The sequence below is a fragment of the Culex quinquefasciatus genome, chromosome 1, assembly GCF_015732765.1.
Source record: "Culex quinquefasciatus strain JHB chromosome 1, VPISU_Cqui_1.0_pri_paternal, whole genome shotgun sequence".
Taxonomy (NCBI): domain Eukaryota; kingdom Metazoa; phylum Arthropoda; class Insecta; order Diptera; family Culicidae; genus Culex; species Culex quinquefasciatus.
Window position 1 is genome coordinate 82,175,458 of NC_051861.1, and position 22,753 is coordinate 82,198,210.

The 22,753-nt window shown below is 44.7% G+C and overlaps 2 protein-coding genes across 3 annotated transcripts; one reads left to right on the forward strand and one right to left on the reverse strand.

The window, feature by feature from the left end:
* Nucleotides 1-7,324: 7,324 nt before the first annotated feature.
* On the forward strand, nt 7,325-12,439 carry LOC6046979 (trypsin-5). The gene is made up of 3 exons (XM_038261590.1): nt 7,325-7,520; nt 11,187-11,774; nt 11,833-12,439. The coding sequence occupies exons 2-3, from the start codon at nt 11,237-11,239 to the stop codon at nt 12,147-12,149; spliced, it is 855 nt and encodes a 284-aa protein (XP_038117518.1). The 5' UTR covers nt 7,325-7,520; nt 11,187-11,236; the 3' UTR covers nt 12,150-12,439.
* A 340-nt stretch (nt 12,440-12,779) lies between these two features.
* Nucleotides 12,780-17,202, reverse strand: LOC6048958 (kelch-like protein 32). Of its 2 annotated transcripts, XM_038261581.1 has the most exons (5): nt 17,103-17,118; nt 16,608-16,992; nt 15,686-16,143; nt 14,285-14,916; nt 12,780-14,227 (listed from the first exon to the last, which is right to left on the reverse strand). In XM_038261581.1, exons 3-5 carry the CDS (start codon nt 15,866-15,868, stop codon nt 12,883-12,885), a joined length of 2,160 nt encoding a protein of 719 aa, XP_038117509.1. In that variant the 5' UTR covers nt 15,869-16,143; nt 16,608-16,992; nt 17,103-17,118; the 3' UTR covers nt 12,780-12,882. The 2 variants fall into 2 exon arrangements, with proteins under 2 accessions (XP_038117509.1, XP_038117502.1); XM_038261574.1 differs by having other exon boundaries at nt 16,608-17,202.
* Nucleotides 17,203-22,753: the final 5,551 nt, after the last annotated feature.

A 22,753-nucleotide genomic window follows, 5' to 3' on the forward strand; every position in this document is an offset into this window, starting at 1 on the left:
AAGGGAGCGTTCTTGCATTAAGCATAAGCATAGGTGCCCACCCGCAGTTGCTACTCCGTTATTGACCAGGACCTCCAGAAGTTACATCCACGAGCCGTGGAAGATAAGTGGGAGCTATCTTTCCTCGCTTCGCAACTTCTCAAAGGCCCCTATCATGCTGATCAATACCGGCGCCGGCCACGACCAGTGGTAGGGTCACGGGGAAGTGGATGGGAATGTTAATCCGATACTTGAGTGATAGAGACCGCCCAATCGACTGCATCTCCGACAAAGTATCACATGAGTTTTGAGGGGGTTAGTAGATGGGTATGAGGTCAGGATTCACGAGTGGCAGTGATGTGACCATGAGCATTTTGTTTATCGGTTGAAAATTTTAAATCTTAGGCAGCCGGCTGCGGAAAGATAGTTAATTAATTATTTAAAAGTTTTTTTTAATCGAACGCGTGCCAGCCGAGCAGTAGTGCTATGGGCTGGACTTATCAGTATATTTTTACTATTTTCAATTTAGATAACGCGAGCAAATTTCAAAAATAGTAAATAAATGACGCTTGACTCTTCATAAAAATGATCGATGCCAGTTGGAATAAATTTTTACGATCATTTACGATGAAAATTATCGCGAAAAAACAGGACTGCGCGTCCCCAGAAGCACTGCACTTATGATGTCCAATAAGTTATAATAACCAGTTACCCAAGCACACAAACAGCGACATAAAAGAAATGAAAATAAGCATGCAAAAACAAGACAGCCCGTCCGCGTGGTCAGCGCACTAATGATGCCATTATTTAATTATAATAATCACTCACCCAAGCACACAAACAGCGACACAAAAGAAATGAAAATGAGCATGCAAAAACAAGACAGCGCGTCTTCGTGGTCAGCGCACTAATCATTAAGGGAGCGTTCTTGCATTACGTAACAAAACATTTATATTTTTAGACCCCTTCCACCCCCTGGTAATACATTTCCGATACACTTTTTTTGTATAAATCCTTGAACCCTTCCCCCTCCCCCTTGATACTACGCCGTTACGTAATGCATGGACGTCCCGTAACATGAATAGAGGACGGGATAGGGGGGGGGTGTCCTTCGTGATAATGGAATAATACAAAAAAAATATTTTGAAAACGCTTTGGAAAACTTAGTAAATCATACTGCTACTGTGAAAGCTATAATGGGGGGGGGGTCTAATGGGCGGGCCAATCAATTCACATGTCCTTGTACTGTCTATTAATGTCTTATAATCAAATCTTAACCTACAGTTGTTCAGCCTAACAAAAACTATGATTTATTTTGAAACTAAAATTTCGTGACGTTGCAACGCAACGAAAAACCCTGTTTTCAAAAACAGAGCGTTGCAACGTCACGAAATGTAAGTGGTCTTTAAAAATCGAGGTTTAATTTTTTCGTAAAACTAATGATTGCATTCGATTTGTTGGCCAATTTTACACTAAAAATGGAAGAAGAACTCCAAATTTGCCATTAAACAGAGCAGAGTTAATGGCGAAACATGAATTGGATCAGGATTGAGAAAAAGTCACGCGTTGCAACGTCACGCTACATATTCCCCTCTCAAAAACAGAATATTTGCTTAAAATAATGTTTCAACATTGTTTCTTATAGGAAATTTAATGTACTTTCCGAAACTGTAATAACATATGTACCTTTTCAATGTAATTTTTGAGTTATAGCCGAAATACTGAAAAAAGAAAAGTCAAAGCGTTGCAACGTCACGGCGGAATGTGTCTTTACATTTTTGCATTGAATCGAATACATTCGGGTAAAAAAAAAACAATCACTTTAACAACTAATCCCAACTTTAAACTAAAATATAAATTATTTGAATTATTCAAAATCATTAGAACGAGTAAACTATGAACTGTATTCTAAGATGAATGCTCCAAGCGCTCTAACTTGTTCTGCACGAGTTTTGCAACCACGCAGTGTTGTTGTCATCTCGATGAAAATGTTCAGAAGGTCTTGTGGTGAAAACAGGTCACTACTGCCTTCATCCGTTGATGCTGGTTGGTTTTCCCTCGGTTGCTGACTGAAGCCTGGAAGACTTCCAGTGGAAGTGTTGTATTCTCTGCAACTTTTTGCCGCTGATGCAACGGCAATGGCTGCAGATTTGGAACCACTCGAACAGATTCCGCTCCTGGTGACGCCAAAGCAGGAAAATCCACGTCAGTGAATGCTGATGGTGTTTTGCGACGATTTGGTTGATGCCTCGTCGTCGCTTGATGCCGAATTTTTACAAACTCACCACGTTTTGGGCAGCTCCGATTCTTGGTCGAATGGTCAACACCGCAATTGAAGCATTTGGCTTCGATGTTCTCGTTGATTGTGTTGCAAGCTTGAGTTTTGTGCTCACCTCCGCAGGTTGCACAACGACTCTTGATGAAACATTTCCTTCTACCATGCCCAAACTGCAAGCAGTTCGAACATTGTGTCGCGTCACGGTGCACTGGACGATAACGTTCCCAAGTCACGATGATGTTGAAAACTGCCCGAACTGCTTTTAACTCAGACGGCGTTGTCGATCCTTTCTCGAGATGAACCAGGTACAGTTGATCACGATACTTGATGTACTTGTTGTGTGTCTCGTCATCTTGAAGACTTCGATCACGTTCAACTTAAGAGTTTTGAGCTCTTCTTTCAGCACACTCACATCCATGTCGTACAGGCCACGGAGGACTTGTTTCATGGGGCGTTTACCTGGATCATCATGGCTGTAGTATTCAATCTTGGTGTTGTTCAAGAAATCCCGAACGTAGTTGTAATCCTTTCTGGTAGGCAGCAGAATTTTGAGTCCATCAGCACACAGGCGAATGGAAGCTCGTAAAGCACCAGATTTGATAAACCCGGTCAGCCACTTTGGCATCGAATCCGATGACTATGTTTTCACAAAAATGGGTGGCACCTTTTCCCGTCGCTCACGAACACAGGGAGGGTAGCAAACTGGTTTTCAGACGTATTTTGAGCGTCCTTGCGCAAACTGCCTGGCTGTGCAAGTAGCGCATCGACATTCTTTAGCTTCTTCAAATCTATCGATCCTGCTGGTGAAGACCGGGGTTGGTTCCCAAAGGAATCAAACATGCCTTATTTTTCTGCGTGCAGTAGTCCTCGGCCAGCAGAACTTAGCAGGCCATTTTGACAATTTTCCGTAGTATTGCGAACCGCATGAGAAACACAAATAAACTGTTTTAATTTGAATACCTTGAATGTTAAATTTTGTTAAACTTAATTTCTGCACATTTTTTTATTTTAATTTCGAATGTTATTAAATGTTTTACAATTCTAAATTTTTCACAAAATTAATTTCTTATACCGTTTCCTTGAAATTTGGATAACTGCAGGGTGACCACTCAAATTCCATTTTCAAATTCCCGACTTTTTCCCGACTTTTTTCCAGACTTTTACAGAATGCTCAAATAATAGGCATTTCTTATCTAAGTAATGATTTCAAACAAAAAACTTTCTATAAGAACAGTCAATATTAACCAGCGAAAAAAAAAATCACAATGAATTTATATAAACATAGGCATTTTTTGTAAATACAAAAACTAAACAATAAATAAAAAAAAAACTTCAAAAATGGGATTTCATTATCATGATTCAGAGTAGAAACACAAACAATCCGTCTTTGAAAAAAAATCGAAAGTTCAACAATACTTATAACTTCCATGTTATTTTTTAAATTGGCAAACGTATAGTTTTTGATACTTCGTTTCAACTGAAAATGAAAAAAAGTTAAAGATAACTGAACTTAAAATAGCGTTCCTATTTTCCAAAACTTCAGCATCATTTTAAATCAAAGAATGATTGAAACATAATTGCTGTTATTATTCATTCAAAGGATTTAGAAAAATGTCAATGAATTCATAAAAAAATGTTTTTGACAAGTTCCCTTTTTGATTTTGTAATTTTTGATATTAAATTTTCTAATCAATTTTAATTTATCTTGTGGTCAGTATTAAACTGTTTTTTTTTTTTTTCAATGAAAATTAAGTTTAATATGATTTTATGTTTTCCCATTTATTTGAAGCAAAATAATTGAAGGAAAAAATTTTTGAACAATTTTGCAATAACGAAAAATTTATTGGATTATTTTTTTGCAATTTCGATATTTTCTTTATGTTTCCATAAAAAAGTTTTTCAATTTTGGATTTCCGTAAAAAAGTTTTTCAATTTTGGATTTTATTCGATATTTAAGTTTTCCAAAAACTGAAAATCAAGCTTTATCTATGGTAGGTAATTTACCCATACTCACAAAAAAAAGTTCAAGGGCAACATTTGGAAAAAAAATATTTTAAATTACTAAATGAATTTAGATAAACAATTAAAAATATTCACCAAAAAAACCATTGCCAAACTCAAGTTGGAATCTGTTACCAAATATCCAATTATGTGACAAAATAAAATCGAATCATAATTCTAAGCTGGCCATTAGGCTCTATTTTTAAATTAGTTTTTCATTAACTTTACCTCTTGTTTGATGAACAAAAATTAAAGCGATCATTTGATTCAAAAAAAATATTATGAAAATCTGTGTCAAAGACTTCAATATTCATTAAGAATTTGAATGCCTTTAGGCTTCATCCATAAAGTACGTCACGCTAAAATCAGCGAAAATGTACCCCCCCCCCCCCTCCCCCCATTTGTCACGCTTTTCCTCTACTTATAACATGCAATGTCACACTTCCTTAGACCCCCTAGAGCGTGACATACTTTATGGATGACGCCTGAACAGCTTTTCTATACTCAAATATATTGAAATAGTGAAAAGAACCTTAAATTTAAAGTAAGTGAAAGCAGAAATGAGTGAATTCAATTTGAAAATTTTACAAAATATTACAAAATTATTCAAGAGTTAAAAAATAAATTTCAATCAAGTATGCTCAGAATTCCCGACTTTTCCCGACTTTTTGACAAAAAAATTATAAATTCCCGACTTTTTCCCGATTTTTGACGGATTTTGGCGAATTCCCGACTTTTTCCCGACTTTCCCGATTTCCCGACTTGAGTGGCCACCCTGATAACTGTTATATCCTTTCAAGGAATTACATGCATGTAAAAAATCACAAAATTTCATGTTTCAAAAAATGTGTTAAATCCTTTCAAAAGATGACTTTGAATCACTCCTGAACGTTTCATGAAGATATTTCATGAATAAACTGAGTAAGAGACGTTCTAAGTTAACAAATTTGCCACGCGCTAAGCAAACTGTGAAAATTTGTGAACGTTTTGCCTTCCTCACTGAGGTAAGGCTATAATCCTGCTCTAAAAATGAACTTTGTATAAAAACGTCGTAGACCCACCTTTATGTATACATATCGACTCAGAATCGAAAACTGAACAAATGTCTGTGTGTATGTGTGTGTGTGTATGTATGTATGTGACCAACAAACTAGCTCATGTTTCTCGGCATTGGCTGAACCGATTTGACCCGAACCTGTTGCATTCGACTTGGTTTAGGGTCCCAAAGATCGAGTTTTATACAGATTGAAGTTTCGATAAGTAGTCCAAAAGTTATGTATAAAAATGTGTTTTCACATAAATCCGGATATCACTTAAATGTATGTAAACTATGTCCAGATCCACCATCCAACCCTTTGTTGTTTAGGTTATCAGAAGACCTTTCCAACGACTCCAAAACATTGAAGATCTGGCAACCCTGTCTCAAGATATGGCCACTTAAGTGACATTTATGTACATTTTTGGATGCCGGATCTCACTTAAATGTATGTAAACTATGTTCAGATCCACCATCCAACCCATTGTTGTTTAGATTATCAGAAGACCTTTCCAATGACTCCAAAACATTGAAGATCTAGCAACCCTGTCTCGAGATATGTACACTTAATTGATATTGATGTTCTTTTTGGATGCCGGATCTCACCTCAATGTATGTAAACTATGTCCGGATCCACCATCCAACCCATTGTTGGTTAGGTTATCAAAAGACCTTTCCAATGAGTCCATTGATGATCTGGCAACCCTGTCTCGAGGTATGGCCACTTAAGTGATATTTATGTACTTTTTTATTCCGAATCAAAAAATAGATGAAATTTTTGTACAATTCCCTCATATAATAAGTGAGGAAGGCTCCAACCACATAGGTGGATTAAGTTAGTTTTTATCTAAACACCGAGTTGATTTACGGGTGCCACGATATCTCGAGATGGCCAAATTGGCTGAAATTTTCCAAAGAATCCGATAAAAATATTTCAGACATAGGCTCTCTGGTCCACCAACGGTCAAAACGCCATTTTAGGTTTTCATACGACTTTTTCAAATGTTTGGCTGTTTTTTCGGATCTCAAATTATATATTTTTTTTGAAAGGCAAACTAATCATCTTTCATTAGTTTATAAGTCAGTCAAAATCAGTTGAAATGACGATGAGTCATTATTTTTTGAAAAAAAGTGGTTTTTGCGCAAATCGACGCAAATGACAATTTAGACCATCCTAACATGGCACCCTATTACGGCAAAAAACACGGGTCTAATTATTTCGGCCACCTTGAAAGAAAAGCACATAGCAATATCACATGTTTCACACGTGAATCTGCCCTATGCGCAATTCTTTACCAACTCACACGAAATCGGGACAAGTTGCCCCGACCCCTCTTCGATTTTCGTGAAACTTTATCCTGAAGGGTAACTTTTGTCCCTGATCACGAATCCGAGATCCGATTTTGATATCTCGTGACGGAGGGGCGATACGACCCCTTCCATTTTTTAACATGCGAAAAAGACCTGACTTTTTGTAAAAAAATGCATCGTAAACTAAACATGAAAGGAAATGGAGCAAATATTGATTTTTGGCGTAGAAAAGAAATGTGTACATCCATTTAAATTTAAAAGCTTTAAGTGCTACTGCCTATTCAGACTGTTGATGGCGTACTCAGAATTCCAAAAAACGTATATTTCATAGAAAAAAAAATTAAAACTCTGCCATTTTCCGTTACTTGACTGTAATTTTTTTTTTTGGAACATGTCATTTTAAGGGAAATTTAATGTACTTTTCGAATCTACATCGGCCCAGAAGGGTCAGTTTTTCATTTAGAACAAAGTTTTTCATTCTAAAATTTCGTTTTTTTTTTCTAAATTAACTTAGAACTCATGCCATCTTAGAACGGTTCTTTCAAAAGATCGGAATTCAAAAAGAATCGCGACTCTTTTTCAGTGAGCCCTGGTTCGTTCGCTATTTTCAGTGAACCGGCTCTTTGAGCGACTCGCTCTTTTTTTGTCCACCACTACAAGCGTTATGCGTGCATACTGGGGCCATGCCCATAGCATTTGCAAATTGACGCTCAGTTATGCTAAAAACGCTTACCGCTTCGGTCGCAAATCTGGACGCTCTCAGCGTGATTCAGTTGCACTTGCTGTATAGTAATCATCTCGTTTGAATTGGAACCGTTTGCGGCTAAATCGATTCTAAACAAAATGATTTTAGCTCTTGGTTTTACCTGATCAGTCTAACCAGTGTATTTGGGATAAATAACAATAACTTCAGAGGTAAGTCTTCCAACAATTGCGGTTCAATTTCTAGTTTCCATGTAAAATCCTTGAAAAGATGAAGAAATCGGTTCAAGAACGTCTCGTGTGGGGTTTCCCTCCAGAAAATTGAGCAAAATTTCTAGAGCAGCGATAAGCTTGTTGTATTTTTGTGCGGCGTTTCTCAGCTGTGCAAAACACGGTGTTTGTTGATCATTCGTTGAAGTTCTTGTAGGGTAGCAATATTTGATGAAAAAATTAGCCTTCTCACTAGCGTTTCTCATTACTCTAACAAGAGGTTATGAGCCCGGACGTGCGCGAAGACTAGCAAAGATGTCCGATCGGATTCACGGGATCGAGCGGCGGGTCGGTCGGGAGAACTGGGCCGACTGGAAGTTTGCGGTCCAAACCCACCTCGAAGTTGAAGACCTGTGGGATGCCGTCGAACCGAAGGGGAAGGCGGATGGAACGGTGGAAGCGGTCGACCCGGCCAAGAGCAAGCTTGCGCGAGGGAAGATCATCCAGTTCCTGGAACCGGTAAACTATTACCACGTTCGCGAAGCGAAGACGGCGGAAGAATTTGGTCGACGCGTTCGAGGAAAGCGGACTCACGCGGGAGGTCGGATTGCTGCATAAGCTCATCAGGACCGATCTGGACAGCTGCGGAACGATGGAAATCTACGCGAACCAGATCATTTCGGTGTGCCACCAGCTGAAGAGCATCGGATTCCCGATTCCAGACAGGTTCGTAGGTGCGTTGCTTTTGGCGGGGCTGCTGGACCGGTTCAAGCCCATGGTGATGGCGCTCAAGAACTCCGGAATGGCGATCACGGGGGAGGAGGACGAGCTGTTGCCAGGTGAAAAAACTGTCGTTGCTAAGCGGCGAGTCAACAAGCCAGGTGGTTACCGACGCAACACCCAAACAGTGGGCGGTTTCGATGACGACGACCAAACAGCGAGCGGCTCTCGTAGCAACCACGGATCGCGAAAAAGTCAGCCGGAGGAACGCGGCCCACGGTGCTGAAAGTGCAACAAAATTGGCCACATTGCGAATCACTGCCCCGAGAAGGATGCCGTGCGCGGGAAGCAAGCGTTGTGTACGGTGCTGTCAACGTTCAAGGCACTTTGTCCCAGATCTGTTGCTGTCGATCGCACAAATCGTACGGAAGGGCAATACGGTGCTGTTCAACGCGGACCGCTGCATCATCCGGAACGTTGATGGCGGCGTCGTTGCGACCGGTGTTATCGAGGTTGGCCTGTTCTAGGTGGACCAGCGTAAGAACAAGGCGTTGGCGTGCTCGCGCGTTGAGACCCTTGAGACTTGGCACAAGCGCCTGGGTCACCTGAACGTAAGCAGCATCAAGAAACTGGCCAACGGTGTTGCCAGCGGTGTGCAGATCAACGGAGACGGCATGGACGATTGCCAGATTTGCCCGATGGGGAAACAAGCTCGACTGACGTTCAGCAAGAGTGGTAATTCATTCCGATATCGCTGGTCCCATGTCTCCATCTCTGCCGTCCCTCGGCGGTTGTCGCTACTACGTTTCATTTATCGACGACAAGTCCCGACGAGCGTTTGTGTAATTTCCCTTGATTTCGGTACAACTCCGAAGGTTGATGCCGCTCAGCAGCCTGGACTGGTTCCGCCGGAACCGGATGCCGTTGAGGAGGAGCAGCCTCTTGGTTCAAGGCACGGTTGGTTGCGCAAGGATTCAGCCAACAATACGGGACCGACTACGACGAGGTGTTCGCGCCAGTGGTGCGACAAACGACCTTTCGCGCGCTGATGGCTGTTGCTGCGAAGAAACGCATGACCGTGAAACAGTACGACATCAAGACCGCTTTCCTGTTCGGCGATCTTGAGGAGGAGATTTACATGCGTCAGCCACGCGGATTCGAAGGCGCCAAAGGCAAGGTGTGCAAGCTGAAGAAGAGCCTGTACGGACTGAAGCAGGCGGCGCGGTTCTGGAATCAGAAGCTTCACGAGCTGGACGTTGGTGCTATGTTCTTGTGTACGTGGACGACTAGGTTGTTGCGAGCGAAGATCCGAAGATGATCGAGGCCTTGGCTGGTGCAGCAAAACTTCGAGATGAGCGTGTTCCTCAGGACATCCGGTTCTACCTCGGCATGGAGATCGAGAAGAACGCACAAGGTGATTACTTCCTGAGCCAACGGAAGTACATCGGAGAGGTCGTCGAGTCGAGCGGTCTTGCGGACCAGAGCCAGAACGGAACTGCCAGCGGGATCGTTGGATTCTGCGACGCCGACTGGGCGGAGAACCGTGAGAACAGAAAAACCAACAGCGGGTTCGTGTTCAAGGTCAACGGCGGAACGGTGAACTGGGCATGCAGGAAGCAGAGCTGTGTGTCGCTATCAACCGCTGAGGCCGAGTTTGTATCGCTTCCCGAAGCGGTGCAGGAGGCGCTGTGGCTGAAGGTGCTTCTGCGAGAGCTGAACGATGAGCAGCAAGTCCTTATCCAGGAAGACAACCAAAGCTGCCTGAAGATGTTGTCTGCCGAAAAGTTCAGCAACAGGACGAAGCACATTGCCACGCGATTCCACTTCACGAAGGACCAGATCGAGAAGGGGGAGGTAAGCTGCGTTTACTGTCCAACGGAGGACATGGTGGCGGATCTTCTCACGAAGCCACTAGCCAGGATCAGGACGGAGAAGCTGGCTGTGATGATCGGCTTGGCCAAGGCAGTCTAGGAGGAGTGTTGAGTTAAGACTGCGCGCAATCAAGTAGGCACTGTGTGCCGGCAGCTTGGTTTGATTATTAGTTCAAATAAACTTCTACCGATTGGACGTTTTATAATTCCAATGCGTTTCTCGTTACTCTAACAAGACTGTCATATTATACATTTTTAGAAATTTATTTAAAAATACCTTTCCAATGAGCCTAAAACATTGAAGATCTTACAAAGCTATCAAAATTTATGAGCAAAGTGTGATTCATGCACTTTTTAGGGGCCGGATCTCAGATATTTTGATTAAAATGATGATCATGCGACTCGTCGTCAGTTAGATAATTGAAAGACCTTTCAAAGTTGAGAGCATTGAAGTCTTAATTTTAAGAGTCAATTCGATTTGTAGTCTGATCACAATGTATACTAGTTTAGCAGGTACTGTTTTTGGATTCTTCAAGAAAATCCGTCATTTTTTTCATTTAAGAAAGGTAGTTGAATGATTTTTCCGACATTATTAAATATTGTTGTTTTGGCTGAATGTTATCGCTAGTGTGCGATTTTGTGACAAGTCTGTTGTAAAAAGATAGGACGTTTAACAAGAAAGTACACACACGACGATGTTATATATAATTGAGTCCTAAAATGAAACTCAGATTGCTGATATTATTGTTTACAGCGATAAAGCTTATTTTTCTGAGTAAAATGACCCTTTGTACGACCACAAAGAGTTTAAAGTGGATTTTTAAATCAGTTTCGAAAAATTAACCTCGCGGTTTTTGACTGAAAGTTATCGCTAGTTGGGACCATAGTTGATCCATCGAAAAAATGTTGTCTTGTCAAAAATAAATTGCATTTAAATGAAAAAAATGATCAGAAATGGTTTTTAAGCGTGTTTTTTACCGTTGTACATAAAAATTGACATAGGGCTTTAGTACCCAATTAGAGAAAGGCACCAACCACCTAAAGGTGGATTAAGTATCGTTTGTATTTTTATTTTCAGAAAACGATTTCTGCCAGCTGTCGGGTGAGAAACACGGAATATGTCGCAAAATGCTGGAATGTCCTGAGGGAGATAGATCGGCTTCGGCGCGCTGTACATCTACCGGACAAGCTCGAGTTGTTTGCTGTCCCATAACCGCACAAGCTTTGTGCATACAGGTTCCAATTCATCGAATCTCAAGAGCGGGTCCTCATGTGGTTGGCAACACCGAAAACGCCAATGTCGGTGATTTTCCCTTCATGGGACTGTTGAAGTACAAAGATCGAACGAAGCGCTGCGGCGCGGCTTTGATCACCAAGAAACACTTGCTAACCGCTGCACATTGCATACGGAACGGGAAACCGACTCATGTCCTGTTGGGAACCAATTCGGCAAATGATTCAGGTGCTGAACCATACCGAATAGCGAGAATTGTTATGCATCCGAAATACAATTCGTTGAAGAGTAGCAACGACATAGCGATTGTTGAAATGGCTGAAGAGTACGACACAACAAAGGAAATTGATCCACTTTGCTTGTACGGATCCGAGGAAGACTTGCCGTCGAATGAAAATTTAACCGTCGTTGGCTGGGGATGGACGAATACAGGTATTTTCAACATAGTTATCTTTTGTCGAACTCAGATGAACAGAATTTTATTTTCAAGGTACGCATAACGTTTCCGACATTCTGCAAAAAGGCACGGTGAGAACAACAAACTTAAACAGTTGCCAAACAAGTTACAAAGGAGTTAAACGGTCCATCACGAGCCACCATCTTTGCGCTCAAGGAGAAGCAGATGCCAACGGTGTCTACACAGATGCATGTAAGGGTGATTCCGGAGGACCACTGGTGAAGCTTGTGGACAGCAAATATCACCTGCTTGGCATTGTATCGATTGGCCACGACTGTGGACTTAAAAACTATCCTGGGGTGTACACCCGTGTGGCGAACTATCTGGACTGGATTATAGCACAATTATGAATGCCATAAGTGAGAAATACTCCAAGTATACATAATACTTGTACCCGCAAATAGAGACCCTAAATTAGGATCTTTACCCGCAATGACAACACATGATTCAATAAAAAACCTGAACTGGAAATAAATTAGTGATTGTTGTGGTGTACTCGTCACAGAAACTTAAATAAATACTGTCACTTTGACATGTGTTATCTACCAACCTAATAAAAATGTATTTTGATGAGAATGAAAAAGCAAAGAAGATTAATACAAACTCAGGCTGAGCCACTTTCTCGAAACAACCGCCAAGTAAACAAGTCGTCTCTCTACGTATCGTCCGAAAATCCTTCTACTCGCGTAGTTAGTTTGATACAGACGGGACAAATGCAGCTACATTCAAACCCCGATGGTTTGACACCAACTGTTGTCAAACGAACGGGGTCACTTTTTAGTTTGACACCACTTTTACACGGAGTTCACACACACTACCAAACCTTTGTTTTGACGAACTGTCACTTTTTAGTTTGACTTTGACCAACCAACGGGGCACAAACTAAAAAAGTGTCAATCGAAAAAGTGACCAACCACCGGGGGTTGAGTGTGCAGTGATCACATTATTTAGGGCCTTTCTCGTTTGGTTTTAAACTCAACTAAGATTCTATCTAACAAAATGTTATTTAATATAATAAATAAATACTTCTTAACAGCTAAAAAGTCTAAAAGTGCAGAGAGCATCTCTAGAAATAAATCGCATTTAAATGGCAGTACTGCTAGCATTATCACTGTCGTCGTCGTCATCATCATCCTCTTCCTCCTCCTCTTCTTCATCACTTCCACCCCGATCAAACCCATTTCCGTCCTTACTGCTCTCGTCACCACCATCGCCTTCGTCATCATTCCCCCCGTCATCGATCACCTCCATATCGTCCCGATACTTGGGAATGTATAAATTCGCGCACGTGTGCTCCCAGATGTTCTTCGGGTACTTCCGCAGGTTGTGCCACCGGTCCTCGGCCACGTCGTAACACTCCACACTGGCCGCCGTATGGCGAAAGATGTCATCCGAGCAGAACCCACCGATGATGTAGATCTTCTCTTGAACCGCTACAATTCCGGCGTGGTATTTGGGAGTCGGGATCTTGGCGACGGTGTGCCAGGTTGGGGACTTGCTGAACAGGTCGTAGCAGTCGATGCTGTCGGCGAGGACGCGCTGGCCGTTGACTTCGTACCAACCGCCGCACACGTACAGCTTCCGGTTGATCGTGAACATTACGTGATCCGCGCGAGGGTGCAGCATGTTTGGGAGTTTCTCCCACTTTTCGTTGAAACTGTAGTAGCTCCAGAGCGAACCAAGGACCGCACCGTACAAGTCTAACCCTCCGGAAACGTACAGAGTGGCACCGAAGGCAGCGCCGGCATGCTGGGTCCGGTACTCGGGCAGGGACTCGATATAGACCCACTTGTCCGCAATGGGATCGTACTGCTCACACGTCGACACCGACCGATCTCCGTCGTCGTCCATCTCGCTGTTGCCACCGACTGCGATCAGACTGTGACCGACGACGTTCAGTGAGAACCGACACCGGTCCTGCTGCAGCGGTGCGATCGTCTCCCACTTGTTCTTGATCGGGCAGTACCGAAAGCCGAACGGATGGATGTACTCCTCGAGTGAGATGTCGTAACAGCCGCCGATCACGTACAGCGCATTGTTCAGCACGACCACTCCGAAGTTGCTCTGCTTGATGTGCGGAATCGTCGTCAGGTAGCGCCACTTGCCGTTCAGCTTGACGTCCTTCCGCTTCGGCTTGACCTGGCGATCTACGTAGCTGATCTTGATCTTGCCGCTGCAACCTTCGCCAACCGATTGGTTGCGCACAAGCTTCACCTTTCCGAGCGATGTCGCTGGCGGGTGCTGCGCTACTCCGTCGCCAGGGAAGCAGTAAGTAATCTCATTTGTAATTCCAGACAGGTCGAATCCACCGATCTTGATGATCGCTAGCTCCAGCCCGCGATAGTTCTGAATCTTATTCAGCGGGGATATCTTGTACTTGATGCATTGCTGGTCGCCGATCTTCATGATAAAGTCGTACAGTTCGTATCTGGAAGAAAGTTTTGAGTTTGAGTTACAAGCAACATTGATCTCGTACCATACTGACCTATCGATCCACCGAAATTGGAACTCCTCCGAGCAGAGCAGATTGTACAGCTCTTGCAGCGAAATGTCCATAAACCGGATGTTGTTCCGAATCAACTGCCGATAGTTGGCCTGTCCTCCGCTGTCCGTAACCGGTGGCTCGTCACAGTTGGCCTGAATCCAGCGCAGTAGAATTCCCAGCACTTCGATCTCCGTACAGGTCACCGGATAGTCCCCGGCCAAAATCAGCTCGATTTGGCGCTCGCTCAGCCGGAAGAACTCCTGCGACTTGCTGATCACGTTCAAATGATGGCAGATGAATCGGTAAACCTTGTGGTTGAGCCGTTTCAGCGAGTACATTTCGGAGATGATCAGCACGTCGATGTAGTTGTCCAGATCGAGCTGCTGGTCCAAATAATTGAGGCAAGCCTCCACCACCGATTCCAGCTGGATGTAGCTCGCCGCCGACAGGACTTCCTGAATATTTGCCAAATTGAGCGACAACTTGGCGGTGTAGATGTAGTCCAGCAGGAGTTCGATGCCGAGCGGGGAAATGTTCCGGAGGTTTATCTCGCTAAGACGGGACTCGCGCGTGTGATCCGAGAACATCGCCCGGAAGTACTCGCTGCACGCGGACAGGACGGCACGGTGAGCCTGCGGGGGTTTCGGATTGGGGGAAAACATAAACGCTTTGATATTTTTATACAATTGAATATTGAATGATTTTTTTCCTTTGCAAAAAAATGCAATGCTTTTTTTAGTAAGTGAATAATTGAAGAAGTATGGTTTAATTTTTTTTTTAATTAAATAATTTGATAAATAAAAAATTGCTTTAGATTTTAAGCTAAGCAAAATTAAATGATAACCCAAGCCAATTTTTCAATTTTCCCTGAAATAATTTCCGAACCAGAAGTTGTTCGACAAACGGTGTGAACAGTGTACGCACACGTGAACAAAGAGAGGCACTTCTTGTGCGTTGTAGGTAATTACCCATAAAAAACAGCCTAAATAAGAGTACACAGAAGGGGTATGCATCATCATCACCATGACCCGACGTGAAAGGTAACGAGAAGCATCATTCGCATCGTGCATCAAAGAGACTCCGGCGGTGGTGGAAGTCGAAGGTAACAAAAAGTGGCCATAAACAGACACAATTATGCAAGTGTTTCGAAAACGAAGTTTTCGGGTCTCTCGTTTCAGTGGTCTGGGAAAAAAGATGCGTTTTTGATACATTTGGGTGAGATATTGATATTGTCGGAATAGTGGCTGTGGGAACATTCCCGTTGAATTGGGCAACATTTGAGATGAATTGGCTTTATCTGATGCCACTGACATCAGTCTTGATTTGTTTACGTTTCGGCTTACTTTCCTCTTTCAGATTTCTTTAGGGTCACATTATTTCTGTTGACAGTTCTGAACTTACCCGAAAGACCTTTCCTTCCGTTCGTAGCGTCACGTCCACCAGCACTCCCTTGAGCCGCAGCTCGTTCAAGCCCTTCAGAATCGTTCCAGTGTGACTGAAGGACTCGAACACGATATCGTTCAGCTCCTTGCCCTCATCGCCGACAGCAGCAGCCGCAATCGGAACCACTTCCACGGCAGACATTGCGTAGCAATTGCAATTGCGTGTCCACAGTCCAATCCGTCCGGGGACAAGTTCCACCTTAAACTGCAAACTTCCCACGCCAGCGTGCGCTGAAGCCGATCGACATTGTGCAACCGCGCGGCCACAACACGCGGGCCGCAGCAGGCCAGGTGTTTTGGGACGGTGGTTTCGGTTGTTATGGGCGACGACGACCGTACGGGGGCAGTCAAATGTAGCGTTAAGGCCGACAACACGGTACACCGTAGCGGCGCCGACTACCGTCCGTGGAGCGCGTGCTGCAAGAAACAAGTAGCGGGGGAGACTTAAACGACCGAAGCTGGGCACAACTACGGTTAACGATTAGCATTGAATGTGTACGAAACGACACACCACACTCTGAGAGTTGAAGATCCGTGCAAACCGATTTCTCCTTGAACGGGTTCGCGCACACACACTCACACACGTGGGCACTTAAGGTGTCAGCAGCTGTGACTCAGAGATGTCCGTGCATCATCTCCGTGTCATGGACCTAGTCCGCTTCCTGATTCAGAACACCAATTGTTTGCTCTTTACAGCACGCAGACAGCGTCAGCAAAAGAGCTATGCGAAACCTCACGCGACTTTGACGCGAGTTTCGTCCAATCAAAGTAGGTCAACGACTCTTCCAGCCAACGCATCGATCACGAACCCGTGCATTCCGCACGTTTCCAGACCCTCCAAAAAAGCAAGAACCAACCAAGAAGGCTAATTAAAACTGTACCTTGAACTTTTGGGTTACTGGTCCAGGCACCAGCATCCAACAGGTGTGTGCAAACTCAAGAACTTTGGTTCAGCACCAGCTTCGGACTTGTGCGATCATCGGGCCACGACTGAGTCTGCGGTTCGAACAGCACAGCAGGCGAAGCCTTTGTTTTCACATTGCATAGAGCTGCAGATAGTTGCTGAACGAACGAAGTAGACGACGACGATGAACGAGTTGGAGTTGGTGGATGGAGTAGTTTGCAGGCACCAATACCATGCATGGAGACGAACCGAAGTAGGCGCTGCGCTGGTGTTGGTGGTTTGTTGTCGTTTGCGGCGTATGAATGCACCGACTTGTTGGGACTTGTTTTGGGCAGGAAAACGTCAATGAAGACGAAGGAACGCTGAAACAAGAGGTAGCGTATTCAGTCCGTTGTGCTTTGCTGAATCGACTTGTGAATTAAATCGTCAACAAGTTAGCAACTGCAGGAATCAAAGTAGTTTTGTCACAGACATAACCGGAATGGCGTTGAATATCTGAGCAGCAGAGGTACTTAACATTGAAGTTCGTGCGTATGAAATGCGTTCTGGATTCGTACGTATCCGTGTTCAGACAACTGTCACTTCAACCCAAAACCATATCGGTAAAGCAGAACTCGACAAAGTCGACCAAATAGTTGCATGAGTATGACGGTTCTCCATAGAAACCGTCCCGTTTGCCGAGCTGTGCTTCCACTCTGGCGTGTTTCGTCCTTTATGGTCGGCTTCCCTACACGCTTACCAAATAAAACCAAAAAAATGGTAATTATCATGATTTTTCGAGTTCAACTCGAATAACACTTTTTTTGGTAAAGTGGGTCGAACTGGCAAAATCATGATTTTCATGATTTGCCGAGTTCGAGCGTGGGGAAATATTTCACTGGATCAAATCTGTACGGATGTTGCCTATTTTCGGGCGCTTTCTGGTTTTTCTTGAGGGATTGGAATTGAAATAATTTTAATTATAAACTAAAATGAAATCAAAACGGTACAATTATTTATTAATGTATAAAATAGTACAACAATAAAAACAATAACCTTTTTTCCATTAAATGGTGCTTCGAGAAAATTTAGGTCGCTTCAAATGTCCCCGGCATCGCAGTAGATCGTGCAGTCAAGCCGAGAAGTCTCCCAGCAATCCTTCAAGTTCCTTCTCACGCAGGCGTCGGAGCGAGTGCCCTCGGCCAGTACTTCCTCGAGATGGTTCGAGCGTTCGATCAGCTCGCGATCCGTTACGATCTGGTTCACGATGACGGTGCGGCTCGTTCCGTAGAACGTGTCCAACTTGCTGCCGAACTGTGAGGGGTTGAAAATTTTAGGTTTTTTGACATAGGACTATGTCTCTACTTACTATATTGGGGGACCAGTTCAGAAATTCGATCCAAAGCGTCACTTTTAAGCGTTAAAAAAGGGGACATTTTGAACGCTTATATCTTTTTTCCCTGTGAATCAATCCAGACGGTTGGACCACCAATCGAAAGAGGAAGACTTCAGCTATTGTTTAACTACATAGATAGTCTGACTAAACATAGTTAAAGCACTTAAAACATGCAATCAAAATGAGTAATTTTTCAGTACAAATCGGACAGATGACCAATCAGAGCGAGCGTATGCATTCGAGGCCGCGCCCCTTTTGTACCGTTCTCCGGCTGTGCCGCTATATAAGCAGAAAATTTCGCAAAAGCAAGTCACTTTGGAACGAGCACTCGAACTGTGCACGTCGGGCCAGCGCGGAGCAGCAGCAGCAGCAGCGGCCAATAGAAGAAGAGGACCAGCAACCAGAAGGAAGAACCACCAGCAGCAGAAGGAGGAAATTCGAGCGAAGCGGACCGATGGAAGTCGCTATGATGCGGCGGTTCTCATGAAAAATGGCCAATTCGACAGTGGTGGAAAAAACCTGGAGTGGCCGGTGCCCTCGAAGCAGGTTCCCTCGGGGCGGGGGGGGGGGGGACATTTACAGAAACATACGAGTTGTGGCAATATGGGTATCAAAATTCATGGTTTTTGATACTGAACATAATAATGGCCATTTCGACAGTAGTGGCCACAATCTGGAGTGGCCGGTGCCCTCAAAGAAGGTTCCCTCGGGGCCTGGGGGGACATTTACAGAAACATACGAGCTGTGGCAATATGGGTATCAAAATTCATGGTTTTTGATACTGAACATAATAATGGCCATTTCGACAGTAGTGGCCACAACCTGGAGTGGCCGGTGCCCTCGAAGCAGGTTCCCTCGGGGCGGGGGGACATTTACAGAAACATACGAGTTGTGGCAATATGGGTATCAAAATTCATGGTTTTTGATACTGAACATAATAATGGCCATTTCGACAGTAGTGGCCACAATCTGGAGTGGCCGGTGCCCTCAAAGAAGGTTCCCTCGGGGCCTGGGGGGACATTTACAGAAACATACGAGTTGTGGCAATATGGGTATCAAAATTCATGGTTTTTGATACTGAACATAATAATGGCCATTTCAACAGTAGTGGCCACAACCTGGAGTGGCCGGTGCCCTCAAAGAAGGTTCCCCCGGGGCCTGGGGGGACATTTACAGAAACATACGAGCTGTGGCAATATGGGTATCAAAATTCATGGTTTTTGATACTGAACATAATAATGGCCATTTCGACAGTAGTGGCCACAACCTGGAGTTGCCGGTGCCCTCAAAGAAGGTTCCCCCGGGGCCTGGGGGGACATTTACAGAAACATACGAGCTGTGGCAATATGGGTATCAAAATTCATGGTTTTTGAAACTGAACATAATAATGGCCATTTCGACAGTAGTGGCCACAACCTGGAGTTGCCGGTGCCCTCAAAGAAGGTTCCCCCGGGGCCTGGGGGACATTTACAGAAACATACGAGCTGTGGCAATATGGGTATCAAAATTCATGGTTTTTGATACTGAACATAATAATGGCCATTTCGACAGTAGTGGCCACAACGTGGAGTGGCCGGTGCCCTCAAAGAAGGTTCCCTCGGGGCCTGGGGGGACATTTACAGAAACATACGAGCTGTGGCAATATGGGTATCAAAATTCATGGTTTTTGAAACTGAACATAATAATGGCCATTTCGACAGTAGTGGCCACAATCTGGAGTGGCCGGTGCCCTCAAAGAAGGTTCCCTCGGGGCCTGGGGGGACATTTACAGAAACATACGAGTTGTGGCAATATGGGTATCAAAATTCATGGTTTTTGATACTGAACATAATAATGGCCATTTCGACAGTAGTGGCCACAACCTGGAGTGGCCGGTGCCCTCAAAGAAGGTTCCCCCGGGGCCTGGGGGGACATTTACAGAAACATACGAGCTGTGGCAATATGGGTATCAAAATTCATGGTTTTTGATACTGAACATAATAATGGCCATTTCGACAGTAGTGGCCACAACCTGGAGTTGCCGGTGCCCTCAAAGAAGGTTCCCCCGGGGCCTGGGGGGACATTTACAGAAACATACGAGCTGTGGCAATATGGGTATCAAAATTCATGGTTTTTGAAACTGAACATAATAATGGCCATTTCGACAGTAGTGGCCACAACCTGGAGTTGCCGGTGCCCTCAAAGAAGGTTCCCCCGGGGCCTGGGGGGACATTTACAGAAACATACGAGCTGTGGCAATATGGGTATCAAAATTCATTGTTTTTGATACTGAACATAATAATGGCCATTTCGACAGTAGTGGCCACAACCTGGAGTGGCCGGTGCCCTCAAAGAAGGTTCCCCGGGGCCCGGAGGTTTTTTTACAGAACCATACGAGTTGTGGCAATATTGGTATCAAAATTCATGGTTTTTGATACTGTACATGAAAATTGACATTCCGACAGTAGTTGCCACAACCTTGAGTGACCGGTGATCTCAAAGCAGGTTTACCCGGGGCCCGGAGGGTCTTTAACAGAACCATACGGGTTGTGGCAATATGGGTATCAAAATTCATGGTTTTTGATACTGAACATGAAAATTGACATTTCGACCGTAGTGGCCACAACCTGGAGTGGCCGGTGCCCTCAAAGAAGGTTCCCCCGGGGCCCGGAGGTTTTTTTACAGAACCATACGAGTTGTGGCAATATTGGTATCAAAATTCATGGTTTTTGATACTGTACATGAAAATTGACATTCCGACAGTAGTTGCCACAACCTTGAGTGACCGGTGATCTCAAAGCAGGTTTACCCGGGGCCCGGAGGGTCTTTAACAGAACCATACGGGTTGTGGCAATATGGGTATCAAAATTCATGGTTTTTGATACTGAACATGAAAATTGACATTTCGACCGTAGTGGCCACAACCTGGAGTTGCCGGTGCCCTCATGGAAGGTTCACCTTGGGAGAACATTTATGACAATTTTGCCAACAAATCTATGAAACAAAATAAAATAATCTTATTTCAGATTTCACTAGCAATCCAAAAACACATTCAAATTGTTTGGTCCTATGTCTTTCGGTTATGTCTCTGACATACCATCTTGAACTTTTTTTGTAAAAGTATATGATGGCGGCTCACCCCAAAGCACGCTCCCGCCGGTCGCTTCAGATCGTTGCAGGTGAGCTGCGGCTGTCCTTCGAACGGGTGAACTGGCTTGTGCTCGATGCTGTCCACTCCGGGGAACGAATCGGCTATTTTGTTCACCGACTGCACCTAGGCGTGCGCTTCCCCGTTGATCGAATAAACGGTTACGTTGCCGTCAAAGCTGGAACCGGCGATGAGCGCCGGGTTGCGCGGACACCAGGCCACGTCAAAGTTCCACTGGTTGGTGGTCGCGAGCTCGGAGAGGATTTCCCCGTTTTGCTCTTCGGAGTTTTGGTTCCAGCAGTGGATTTTGTTGTCTTTGCCGCAGGAAGCGACCAGTTCGAAATCCTTCGGGCACCAGGTCAGACCGAGGACACCCCGCTGGTGGATGTGGAAGGTTTTGGTGGGGGCAGTCGCGTAGTGGAGATCCCACAGTTGAACGGAGATGACACAACACGAGCTGGAGATGGAGGCCAGGATATGCTGGACCCGTCGGTTCCACGTGAGACCCTGAACATCCTCAAACGGTTGCGCCTTCGTTCCTAAGCTCATCGGCGCCGCCGTGATGTTCAGATCCCAGATGAAGATTTCCGACTCCGACGCTCCCGAGCCATCAGCGCGTTCTCCCCGGCCAACAGCTTCAAAGCACTGTAAACCTGGATGATGCCAGCTTCGCAACCACCGACGATGACCCCGTTCGGGTTCGTGGCCGTACCAAAATCCAGCGGACTCCACACGACCTTGTGGAACCGGTGCGCACTCGTCTGACTTCCCACCAGCTTCAGATCTCACCCTGGATGATCTTCGAGTTGAACTTGTTGCACGCGACGTTCTCCTCTGGCCACAGCGCTCCACGGTAAGACAATGCGTCGAGGCCGTCTTTTCCGTGATCGCATCTAGCAGATGATCCGGATCGAGGATTCCCGTCAGTCGATAGCGTCCAGATGTTTTTTTCCGGGATTCCGGGAATGTCCGAGTTGGCCTAAAAAAACGAAGATTAATTACAGATAAGCTTAATCAAGAATAAGTTTTACCAGTTTGAGGGTGGTCGAGTCCAGAACGCGTACTTGGTAGGAACGAGGATCCATCGCAAATGGTGATAAAAATAATACGAAAGGACGCCGTGTCGAAGAGCTTGTGGATGTTTTCTTACGGTGTTTATTTTTGTCCTGTTTGGCGCTGAGCAGTCGTTGCCGACGAATCCCGTGCACAGCTTGTTGGCCTTGGACAGTACTTCGTCGACCGGGTAAGCACATATTCCGGAAGTCCTTCTTCGCCTAACATCTGCAGCTCCTCTTGCTAACTTTGGCCGGAATTCCGTCCACCGGTGGACGAATTTCTCCTGCAAAACATTGCCCAGAAATCCGTCCACCGGTGGACCAGTTCCTCTTGCCAACTTTGGCAGGAATTCCGTCCACCGGTGGACGAATTTCTCCTGCAAAAAATTGCCCAGAAATCCGTTCACCGGTGGACCAGTTCCTCTTGCTAACTTTGGCCGGAATTCCGTCCTCCGGTGGACGGATTTCTCCTGCAAAACATTGCCCAGAAATCCATCCACCGGTGGACCAGTTCCTCTTGCCTTCTTTGGCAGGAATTCCGTCCACCGGTGGACGGATTCTCTTAC

Excerpts from the sequence above, each read along its gene's own strand:
- LOC6046979 (XM_038261590.1), top strand. The coding sequence starts at position 11,237 with ATGCTGGAATGTCCTGAGGGAGATAGATCGGCTTCGGCGCGCTGTACA. Across the intron at positions 11,775-11,832 it reads CTGGGGATGGACGAATACAG|GTACGCATAACGTTTCCGAC; the intron begins GTATTTTCAACA and ends TTTATTTTCAAG.
- LOC6048958 (XM_038261574.1), bottom strand. The coding sequence starts at position 15,868 with ATGTCTGCCGTGGAAGTGGTTCCGATTGCGGCTGCTGCTGTCGGCGAT. Across the intron at positions 14,917-15,685 it reads CGGAAGGAAAGGTCTTTCGG|GCTCACCGTGCCGTCCTGTC; the intron begins GTAAGTTCAGAA and ends AAACCCCCGCAG. Across the intron at positions 14,228-14,284 it reads CAATTTCGGTGGATCGATAG|ATACGAACTGTACGACTTTA; the intron begins GTCAGTATGGTA and ends ACTTTCTTCCAG.